This window comes from Rana temporaria, chromosome 1 (assembly GCF_905171775.1).
Source record: "Rana temporaria chromosome 1, aRanTem1.1, whole genome shotgun sequence".
Classification (NCBI taxonomy): domain Eukaryota; kingdom Metazoa; phylum Chordata; class Amphibia; order Anura; family Ranidae; genus Rana; species Rana temporaria.
This window is the reverse complement of record NC_053489.1, coordinates 162,529,265-162,541,560: the sequence shown is the minus strand read 5'-3', so window position 1 is coordinate 162,541,560 and position 12,296 is coordinate 162,529,265. Positions and strand designations below refer to the sequence as shown.

The 12,296-nt window shown below is 45.3% G+C and overlaps 1 protein-coding gene across 2 annotated transcripts in view; it reads left to right on the top strand.

Moving 5' to 3' along the window:
- The window catches only part of LOC120932662 (trichohyalin-like), a 165,472-nt gene extending 163,469 nt beyond the window's left edge, over positions 1 to 2,003 (top strand). For both annotated transcript variants that reach the window (XM_040345205.1, XM_040345214.1), the window contains one exon: positions 1,236 to 2,003. In XM_040345205.1, the coding sequence (XP_040201139.1) occupies positions 1,236 to 1,286 (51 nt within the window). In that variant the 3' untranslated portion in view covers positions 1,287 to 2,003. The remainder of the gene's footprint in view (positions 1 to 1,235) is intronic.
- Positions 2,004 to 12,296: the final 10,293 nt, after the last annotated feature.

The window sequence follows — 12,296 nt, the reverse complement described above, 5'->3', positions numbered from 1 at the left end:
CTAATAAAATGCACATTACAAGATAAGGCCTGTTTCCCTTCACAATACTAAAGAGTAAGGAAGAGTGATATATGCCAAAGTATAAACCATTGATGCAATTTTAACCCCTTGGCGCTGAGCGTACGCATATATGCGGCCTCAGCTTTAGGGGGTTATAACGGGATGATGCCTGGAGCTGCACCTCCTGGTACCGTTTTTTAGAGCGGGCGGTCAGCTTTCCAGGGATAACAACTGATGCGGCTAAAAGCCGCTCGGCTGTTATACTGGAGGAGCAGGAAGGGACATTCGCCTCCCGCCGCCTTCCGTCGCTCTGCATGTTTGGGTATAGAAAAATATATACATTATGGGCCAGATTCACGTATCTGGGCGTATCTTTGTGCGGGCGTAGCGTATCCTATTTACGCTACGCAGCCGCAACTTAGACAGGCAAGTGCAGTATTCACAAAGCACTTGCTCTGTAAGTTGCGGCAGCATAGCGTAAATGGGCCGGCGTAAGCCCGCGTAATTCGAAGTAGGCTGGTAGGGGGCGTGTTGTATGGAAATTAATCGTGACCCCGCGTAAATGACGCGCCTAACGAACGTTCCGACGTTTCCGAAGTCCATACCTAACATGACTTACCCCTGCTTTATGAGGGGTAAAGTTACGCCGGACCGACGCCTTATGTAAACGGCATAGCTAAATCCGACGGGCTCAAGTACGTTTCTGAATCGGCGTATCTACCTCATTTGCATATTCGACACGGAAATATACAGAAGCGCCTCTAGCGGGCAGCGCAAATATGCACCCCAAGATACGACGGCGTAGGAGACTTACGCCGCTCGTATCTTGGCAACAGTGAGGCGTATCTGATTCTATGAATCAGTCGCAAAGATACGACGGTGCACATTCGGACTTACGACGGCGTACGTGGAGATACGCCGTCGTAAGTCCTTTGTGAATCTGGCCCTATATTAGCATGTGAAATAAAAAAGGAATCTTTATAAAAATACTATTAAAAAAGTATGAACCCCATACAGAATATCATTTTTTACATGATAACAGTTATTTAGGTGTTTAGGTCACAAGGCTATCAATATGATTTTGCGGCATTTTAAATCTGTTTCTTGAAATTAAATATTTCTGTTAATTTCTGGTATTTCCTGCTATTTTTAATTTATATGGTCCCTTTCAAAACATACGCATTCGATTATATTGTATCAGGAACGTTTTATTCTTTGATTTCTTTTACCTACAGAGATCCATAATTATGGAACGTTCGCTATCTCATGGAGGTATGAGGAAATAGTTGTTTAGGATTTTGTGAAGCGTCACTTCCAATCAAGAGTAACAAACAACTCCACAAGGATTCACCCCTCTGGAATTCCTGCAATCTGCCTCATCATTTTTTCTATTATCAATACATTTGCCTCTGCCAGTACATAGCCCTTCAAGAAATGGGAGCCACAGCTGTTCTTCTCTAATCCTGTGTTCAAATATACACTCGTGGATGGGAGCAGATAGAAGAGCAGCATTGGCGTGGGTGGTCAGATATAATGGCTACAAGCCATGTACCAATATAATATACAATGTGAAATTATAAAAAATCATAAGTATGAATGTGGATGCCCCCCACTGCAATGGTAGGTTTTTGAGCCTGGAGTTGGGCTTTTAGTAAGTTTGCATTAAAAAACTCTTCAAATATCAATTTAACATATTTTTGTTTTACTTTTACGTTCTTGCAGTTTTTTAAGCTCCAGACAACTGAATATGCCTAGCTTAATATAATCTTAGTCTGCTGCAGCCATGAGGAAGCATTTCCTCAGTCTCTTCTCCCCCATTAATGCACCTAGAAGCAGTATGGCCTACGTGTGCTGCGGTGTAGTTTTGATGCTGCAATATACGTATATTTTAGAACACATCCACTCATGTAGGTACCTTCTGCAGATACTTATTCATCAGGCCTTGTACACACGATCAGTCCAAACCGATGAAAACGGACTGAAGTTCAGTTTCATCAGTCCAAACCTACCGTGTGTATGGCCCATCAGACTTTTGTCCTTCAGTCCAAAGTTTTAGAACTTGCTTTAAAATCGGACTGATGGACGCCTGACCGATCGGTCGAAACCGATGGTTAGTACGCAAAAGCATCGGTTCAAAACCCGCGTATGCTCAGAATCAAGTCGACACAATGCTTGGAAGCATTGAACTTCATTTTTTTCAGCACGTTGTTGTGTTTTACGTCACCGCGTTGGACTTGATCGGATTTTGAACTGATGGTGTGTAGGCACATCAGACCATCAGCCTTCAGTCCGTTTTCATCGGATGGACTGATCGTGTGTACAGGGCCTTAAAGAAAAAAAAAGAAAAATGTTGGGCTATGTTGGGTGTTTATTCAGAGTGTTTACTGACTTTTCCTATGAGCATAAATAGATACCGTATTTATCGGCGTATAACACGCACAGGCGTATAACACGCACCCTATCTTTAAGAGGGAAGTTTCAGGAATAAAACTTTCCACAGCTCCCTGTGTATAGCACGCAGGCACAGTTTACCCTCTATTTTCAGAGTAAAAAAGTGAGTGTTATACGCCAATAAATATAGTAAATATGCCTGATCCTATTTTGTAGTTAAAAAAAAAAATAGAAAAAAGAGAGACACAAAAGGCATTTGTGCATGCATGCTCCCAAAGGGCAGATTTCTAACAAAGGATGTCATGGAAACTGAGTACCTTCTTGGAAGGTTACCAACATACAGTAGCGTCAGCTGTCATTTGTTTATAATAAAAATGTCAGTAGGTTGTATTTTATCTAATATTTTAAGAACTCACTTAGCATTATTTATTAACACAGTGCAGAGTACAGGTAATTTTTCACGAATCCATAACAACCAATCACAAAGCATCTTTCATTAGTCTGACTAAACAAGCTAGTGCTGCCGCTAGTACTGACCTCCATGCCAGATAGATACCAAAAAGTACTGGACGGTAAGTCCAGTTTGTGGTACTTAAATGTATAGTTAAAGCCCAACTCTAGACTGAAAGAATCAAAAAGGTTCTTGCAGTGAATCACTGCACCCATCCATGTGTACACCAAGGGTTAAATGCCTGTGTAATCTAGGGTGAGATGAGAAGGCTGCATTTCTTACCTTACCCATCTCCAGTGTTATCTCTACGCCCTCCAATGTTCTGGGGGTTCCTCAGCATCATTATGTATAATACAGGGCTACTACCCCTACATTGTATGTAGAGAATGTAAGTGTGAGCACCTTAGGTGGCTGCAAACCCAATTGGAGGGAGTATCTCACAATGTTCCTCTTAAGCTGGCCATAGACAGTTCAAATCTCATCCGGTTCAGCAGGGACCGGCTGAGATTCAAACCATGTATGGGCAAACTGATTGTACCCAAGTTGATCGATCAATCAACTTGGGGTACACCAGCCTTTCAGACTTTTCATGTGACTATTGCCAGAGGCTATAGCCCCTAGCAATAATTGCTGTATTTTCTCCCAGCGGTAATGGCTCCCCCCTGCCGGTAGAACACCATAGCTCCATGGGAGGCATTCCCCCATCAACACTGACTGTGTTGATGGGGCAATTGCACCATCTATGACCAGCTTTACACTTACACATGACTTAGGCCAGCCATAGACAGAGCAAGTTCTCCCAGCGGGTGGAGCTGTTCTTGCCGGGAGAACACAATGATTCTTGCTAGTGCCTATGACAGCCGCTAGCAATAATCACATGTAAAATCTGGAAAGCTGGTTGTACCCAAGTTGATCGATCAATCAGTTGGGTATATTCAGCCTGCCCATACATGGCTCGAATCTCACCAGTTCCAGCTGAACCGGCCACGATTTGAACCGTCTATGGGCAGCTTTAGCAAGAATGAGCTTAACATAAATTAAACACATTTAAAGGGTTTGTAAAGGTAAAAAAAAAAAAATATGACACTGTGAACTCAGCTTTTCTACACTGTGAAATATATAAGTTTTTAATAGCATATTAGTTTGTATATTATCTGCTTCTGTTTTAGGTTTAGGATATGTGTGGCCTTATTTGGTAAAGTGTTTTTAAGGGAAATACGGTATATAGTGGCTTTATATATACATTTTTTTATTTATTGTGGTCAGAATTTTAAAAATATATATATTTTTTTTATTTTTTTAATCATTTAAATATAAAATATTGCAAACCAATATTTTGTATTTTCATTTCCAGCTAGAAGGTAGAATTTTAAACTCACTTTGCATATTTACCTGTCTTTTCTGGAGGCAATTTTCACTGTGCTATTACATTAGAAGAGTTGTGCTCCGTAAATGGTATGCCATAGGCGCACTCAGTATTAAATGTTTATTTGTAAAACTGAGATTTTATATAACGAGAAAGAATAAAGATATAAAACATCAGTTTAAAAATAATTAAACTGACCCAAAACCATCTTATTTTAGTGTTATAATAAACTGACCCAAAAACATTATAGTTTAGTGTTATAATATATTCAACTAAAACCATTATAGTTGACTTTTAGGCCTTGTTTATACCTGCTTTGCCCTGTAGTGTGATTTGTGTTGAGGTTGCTCTTCAGAGACCTTTATACAGGCATTGAGGAGGTGCTGTATCGCTTTCTCACTGCCTGCTTTAACCCCCTAAATACCAGGCAAGGACACCGCAATAGGGTGGCCACCAAGGGCGTCCGCTGAAATTTTTTCAGGGAGGGGCGCTTCGGCAGCGGCGATACACAGTCGCATTTAACGCTTTCTTCAAACGATAGCGGGGGTTAAAAGCGCCCCGCTAGCGACCGAATAGCGCAGCTAAAATGATGGTAAAGCGCCGCTTTACCGATAACGCGGCCAACTGGCAGTGTGAAATAGCTCTTGAGATAATTCAGCTTCACTCCATGCCCATATAACTATAGCCTAGAGAATGTACAGACCCCCCTTCAGCACAGATGAACCCCACCTTCAGCACAGACCCCTCCATTCAGCACAGATGGACCCCCCTTCAGCACAGACCCCCTATTCTGTACAGACCCCTCCATTCAGCACAAACCCCCCTCCCCCATCCCATTTAGTACCTCAGATCAGCCATCAGTGCGGCACAGGCACAGCAGGTTCCCTCCCCCTGTATATACATAAACACTGGAGGGGAGGCAGCTTCACTCTGCTCGCTGTGCCTGTGTGACATCCAACCCGGGACCGCTCAGGCAGCCCGTGGCCGCAAAACTTTTCAACATCTTCTCAATTCTCCAGGGGGGGTCAATTGCCCCCCCTTGCCCTATGGAGCGGACGCCCATGGTGGCCACGTGTCCCGGATTGCTCGGGACAGTCCCGCATTTTGCAGGTCTGTCCCAGGTCCCGGGTACCTTCATTCCAGGACAAAACAGTGTCCCGGAATGAAGCAGACACAGCCACCCCCCCTACCCTCTATCTGTTGCCCCCAAAAAAGGCCACCACATTGCCGCTTTACTCACTGACAGCACTTGTCCTGGCCAGGAATGTCTGGAGAGGCACAATCCTCACCCCCTGCTTGTGATTGGAGAAATCATAAATCCCACCTCTTGTGTCTAATCACAGCAAGGCAGTGTAAAGCCAGTGTTGGAACAAGGTAAAACTGGTGCTGTCAATGAGTAAAGTGGCGATGCGGCTGCCTTTTTTGGGGGCGTGATCAGTTCTTCTGGGTAGAGCATGCATCCGCTGCCCCAGCTGTGCTGTGATTCATTACAGCACAAGCTGATTTTTGGGAAGGGGGTCCCTGAATGGCCGTCTGGGAATGTGGTCACCCTACACCGCAAACATGTGCATTGTGTGTGTTTGTGGGGCAGTTGCACTTGGCAGTTTGTGTAGCCTGCTCAGTGCAACAGGGGGTAAAACTCCTGCAGTGGCTGCAAAGCAGAGCAGCATGCATGCATACACCCCGACTGCTGCCTCTGCAGCAAAAGGGGGAGCAATTGAAGGATGGTGACAATGCAGATCATCCTCTGGGTTATGCCGCCCCCCCAATCAGAAGTGTAAATGAGCCCTTAAAGTAGGCCTTATGCAAATGAGTGCCTGGGCTGTAGAACATAACATTTGGGTGTATTACCTTGGCCCGGTGCCACAGATGCTGCTTTCAGCCCCCCATAAAAACCAATGGCTGCAATGAGCGTATATCTATATGTGTTTGCTTACACAAGTACAGCCATTGATTTCTATGGGCAAAAAACAAAAGAACAAAAGCTGGACAGCCGCACTCCTAAATTTTCTTTAAAAGAGATGTCTTTATTTTCAACTGTGCATACAGTCACTGCAAACCCACAAAAATCAGTATGGCCAACGTTTCGCACTGGCGTCAGTGCTTAGTCATGGCTGATTGATTTCTTTGGGCACCTATACATAGCACCTGTGGCTTCTGGGTAGGTAAATACCTCCAAATGGTCTGTTCTGCAGCCCCAGGCATCTGGATGCAGAAAGCCTTAGTATAGGTATAACCCTGTTTTGTGGTTTAAACAGCCCAGAGGAGAAGTGAACTAAAAGAATATATTTAAAAATGATCTCGCTAAAAACGTATTTTTTTTTTTTTTTATAGCCGTGGCCTGCGATGTCATTAATTCTTGTCTACCACACATTGAGGGTTATTTACGAAAGACAAATCCACTTTGCACTACAAGTGCAAACTACAAGTGCAAAGTGCACTTGGAAGTGCAGTCGCTGTAAATCTGAGGGGTAGATCTGAAATGAGGGGAAGCTCTGCTGATTTTATCATCCAATCATGTGCAAGCTAAAATGCTGTTTTTTATTTTCCTTGAATTTCCCTATCGGATCTACAGCGACTGCACTTCCAAGTGCACTTTCAGTGCAATTTCAAGTGCACTTTGCATTTGTAGTGCAAAGTTGATTTGCCTTTAGTAAATAACCCCCATTGACGCTCTACTTTTTTGTCTATTACCCCTAAAGTGCATGGAATGAACAGTGGGTATGGGGTCAGTGATGTCTTGGCTTATACAGAATAATGTCCAATGTGTCACTGGGGTGGATTTACTAAAGGCAAATAGACTGTGCAATTTGCAAGTGCAGTTGTACTCTGCAAGTGCGGTTGCTCCAGAGCTTAAAGCGGGACGTCACCCATAAAAAAAATGTACCCTTAGATTGATGCTCATTTTGTCAAGGGGAATCGGCTAGTTGTTTTAAAATCGAAGCAGTACTTACTGTTTTAGAGAGCGATCTTCTCCGCCGCTTTCGGGTATGGTCTTCGGGACTGGGCGTTCCTACTTTGATTGACAGTCTTCCGACAGGCTTCCGACGGTCGCATCCATCGCGTCACGAGTAGCCGAAAGAAGCCGAACGTCAGTGCGGCTCTATACTGCGCCTGCTCACTGACCTGCGGCTACTTTCGGAAAATCGTGACGCGATGGATGCGACCTTCGGAAGCCTGTCGGAAGACTGTCAATCAAAATAGGAACGCCCAGTCCCGTAGCCCATACCCGGAAGCGGCGGAGAAGATCGCTCTCTAAAACAGTAAGTACTGCTTCGATTTAAAAAAAAACTAGCCGATTCCCCTTGACAAAATGAGCATCAATCTAATGTTAAAAATTTTTATTTCCGGGTGAATCTCCACTTTAAAGATTAAATCTTTTTTTTTTTTTCAAGCTAAAATTAATCACATTAAATAGTCCCTAAAACATATTAATAGCTCCCCAATCGTTCCAGAAATCATTGCAAACACTTGCCTTATATCCTCCAGCTCATTTTGTGGACGTATCCATCATATGTGTGGGCATGTGAAGCCCAGTTCCTTTTTCTTCCTGGTTTTCAGGGAGAGGTGCGTGCTGGGCGATTTTTAGGCACAGTAATGCCCAGAGACTCCTGGGAAATGATAGTCATCATTTCCAAGGAGGAAATTGGGTCTTAGGACAGGAAGTTGAACCACCTAGGACCAGGAACTAGGCAGATTAAGAAATCTGCCTAGTAACAGCCAGATAGAAGTGAGTAATAAAAAATGTTTTTTTTTTTGTTTTTTTTTACATTAAAGGCAAGCGGTTAATAGAAAGATAATTTTTAGGGTGGAACTCCGCTTTAAAAACTATGCTTACCAGTATATCTTAAATGTGTGTATTATTTATATCCTGTGGTACAAATATGTTTCTGTTCACTCTGTATTTTTATATGCATCCACATTTTTGCTCTTTTTGTAATGTTTTTTGTAATCTTTTATTAAACATTTTTATACTATGCTACTTTGTATGTTTTCTGTTTATTTTATTTACAAGCAATTATGTGATGATTGTCATTTGTAGAAAACAAAGACAATTTTGTAGATTACTTAGCCATTCCCACAATAAGCAGTACTGGGGGGTTTTGCTAGCAACATCAAAATTTCGCTGAAAAATTCACGTACCAGATGCTTCAATGTTACCTTTTTTATTGATTTTATTTTTATTATGGGTTTTGATACAGATCTAGGGAGATGCAAAATCCACTTAAAGTGGAGTTCCACCCAAAAATGTAACTTCCACTTTTTGGAATCATCCCCCCCTCCGGTGTCATATTTGGCACCTTTCAGGGGGGAGGATGTAATCCAGGTATTTGCTCCCACTTCGGACATAGATCACCGCAGGGAGGGGTCTGAGAGACTGAGGGGAGGGGTCTGAGAGACAGAGGGGAGGGGTCTGAGACAGAGGGGAGGGGTCTGAGAGACAGAGGGGAGGGGACTGAGAAACAGAGGGGGGGCTCTGAGAGACAGAGGAGGGGTCTGAAAGACAGAGAGGGGGTCTGAGAAATAGTGGGGATGGAGAAACAGAGGGGGGTTCTAAGAGACAGAGGAGGGGGGTCTGAGAGACAGAGGAGGGGGGTCTGAGAGACAGAGGAGGGGGGTCTGAGAGACAGAGGGAGCAGAGAGACAGAGGAGGGGGGTCTGAGAGACAGAGGAGGGGACTGAGAGACAGAGGGGGTAGAGAGACAGAGGGGGTAGAGAGACAGAGGGTGTAGAGAGACAGAGGGGAGGGTCTGAGAGACAGAGGAGGGGTCTGAGAAACAGAGGGGGGCTGAGAGACAGAGGGGGCAGAAAGACTAAGGGGGGGGGGCTGAGACAGACCACACAGCACTGTCCCTTCTCTGCTCACCCCCCCCCCCTCTCAGTGTGCTGGCATGTATGTACAGGATGCCGGGTAACTGATGGCCAGCAGTGGCAGCGCCGAGTCTCCTTCTAGATCCCAGGGTGCTCTCGCTGCTCTGCTCCTTCCAGTGGCTCCTTGGCTGCCTCCGCTGTTTCTTTCTTCCGGGCTCTCAGCCAGCCTGTCCTCCGGAAGGAAAGGTTCCTGGATTAGAGAGGAGGAAGGAGGAATCCAAGTTCTGGGAGCGCTGGGGGAGGCCCCACCCGCTCTTGTTAGTCTCTTCGGTGGTCAGGGAGGGGGTGGACCTGTTTTCCCTACTCGGCTTTTACATCCAACTTCCGTCCTTGCTGGCCACTTTCCTGAATCCCCGCTGTTTGCTGCCATGCTCCTGCTGCTGCCGAATTTTGCATTAAAAAACATCCCGATAGCCAGTACATGCCTGCGTCATGATATCAGCGCAGAGAGCGCAGATTACAGGAAAAACATCAGAGCAGAGAGCCGAAGCCACGCGGGGGGCGGGGTCAATCGCTACTTGACATGTCTGGCCCTGATTGGGCCCCAGGCGGTGGGGCCCCTGGGCTGTGCCCGCTCAGTAAGATGGCCCTGCTTGACCCTCTGTCTGGATAGTGCTGATTGGCCCAGTGCTGATGACATGTACCCCCTTCTCCCAAAAAACAGAAGCTAAGGGCCAGATTCATGAAGAATCGCGGCGGCGTAACGTATCGTCTTTACGTTACACCGCCGCAGGTTTTCAGCGCAAGTGCCTGATTCACCAAGCACTTGCGTGTAAACTTATGTCGGTGTAACGTAAAGCCGTCCGGCGCAAGCCCGCCTAATTCAAATGGGGCGTGTACCATTTAAATTAGGCGTGCTCCCGCGCCGAACGTTCTGCGCATGCTCCGTTAGGAAATTTCCCGACGTGCTTTGCGGGAAATTACGGCGCCCCAGCGTATTGTTTGAACGACGACATGCGTTACGCCGTTTTGTATTCCCGGACGTCTTACGCAAAAAAAAAAAAAATTTGAAATTCGAGGCGGGAACGACGGCCATACTTTAACATGGCTGTTCTAAAGATAAGCCATGAAAAAGCAGGCCGAACTTTGCGACGGAAAAAAACGACTAGCGACGACGTAAGAGATTGCGACGAACGCGCGTATCTTCGTGGATCGCCGTAATCAGCTAATTTGCATACCCGACGCTGGAAAACGACGCAAACTCCACCCAGCGGCCGCCGCGAAATTACACCTAAGATCCGAAGGCGTACGAAGCCGTACGCCTGTCGGATCTTAGCCAAAAGCTGTCGTATCTTTTTTGTGAATTACAAATAAAGATACGACGCGGCAAATTTGAAAATACGCCGGAGTATCAGCAGATACTCCAGCGTATTTCCTCTGTGAATCTGGCCCTAACTCTCTAGAAATACACATCAAACTGAGCATGTGCAGAGTACCCCCAAGGCTCTGCACTATCAGGAGATTAGTTGGGGACAGTGGAAGAAGGGGAGGATCAGAGAAGACAAGATCGAACACCCTTTTTACACAATGCGGAGGATTAAACCCCTTAGGTTCCACAGTGAGTATAACAGGCATGCTTTACTGCATATACGGACTGATTTGTACTGTTGTTGGTTTAGTAACACGTTAAATGAAATCTGAATGATCTCAGAAGCATCTCAAACTGTCAGACTGATGACAATGACACAGGTTCTTGCAGAGGCTGTAGCATTGGAATGGAAGAACAATATCAGACAGGCACCACCAGGGAGGGGGCTGTGTCTTCCGTTTCAGGGAACTGTTTTTACAAGATGTTTAGCTGGAGATAATGTTTAGCCCTACCCTCCTCCATAGATGTACACAGCAATTATCATCTACAGAATATACTCTATACTCTATAGTACATGGACTCATTGAAATAAGATTTTTTTGTATATTATGGTTACAAAATTGTACTGTGTAAGGCAGGGGTCAGCAACCTTTTTCCACTTAAGGGTCAATCTATGTGAATGCATTGAGGGCCGCATTCACCTCCTAATAAATGAAGATAACATTACACCCCCCACACCTCTGGCTCCCTTTACATTACACAGCCAACCGCACCTTTTTTTATTTTATTTTTTACATTGTTCTTTTCGACAGGTCTGGGGCCCGATCGAAGGCGATTCCGGCTTTGTTCTCTAGCCATCCGGCGGATGTTTGCCGGCTGGTCGCTCTGGCCTCCTGGGGGGGACAGGAAAGCCTGGGAGAGCAGTGGAAGGCGGGGGATGTCCCCTTCCGGTCCTTGGGATAACAGCCGAGCAGCTTCTTGGCTGCATTGGTTGTTATCCCACAAAAAGGCAGCCGCTGGCTCTAAAAAACAGTATCGAGGTGATGCCTACTACAGCTGCAGGCGTGAAGAGGGGATAAAATGTCTGCGGGCGGGTGCGCGTGAATTCATCATGTGCACTGACATGCAGGACATTTAGCGGCGGCCCGCGGGCTGTAGGTTGCCGACAGCCTGGTGTAAGGCCTTGTTCACAAAGGGTGTACATAACCATATTCCCATGGAGGGCTGTGTTTATGTGTTTGGAGCCGTGTAGTCACATGATCTTACATTGGGAGCAATGACTGTGTGTCTGTGCAGCTGCTATATCCCAGTTGGCAGCATTGGGAATGCACAGAACACCTGTGCATCCCTGTGTGGGTAAAGACTGCCCTCACACAGGGCACTCACACTGATACACCCTTATCAAGGCCATCAACTGAAGTAAAAGTTTGGATTTAGGGTGATACTGTTTATTTCCTAAATAGAATACGTAACAAGCTTTCAAAGCATGCAGGCCTCTTTTTCTGCAGATTTCTTAGGGCTGTGTTTACAGGTGGTAAAAACAGGCGATTGAGCCACATTTCTACTGCCCCCCAACTAGGGTTGTCCCGATACCACTTTTTTAGGACCGAGTACAAGTACCGATACTTTTTTTCAAGTAGTCGCCGATACCGAATACCGATACTTTTTTTTAATGTCATGTGACCGTTTTCAAACCACAATACAGACCAAAGATATTTTCTTTAGAATTATGAAGAACTGGTACATCATGGTGTGGGGCTGTTTTTTAGCATACGGTACTGGAAAACTACATACAGTATCATTGAAAGAGTGATCACTGTCAGTGCAGCTCATCGGTGCCAGTGCCCAAAAGTGCAGCTAGCCAGTGCCACCTATCAGTGCAGATCAGTGCCCATTAGTGCATCAGT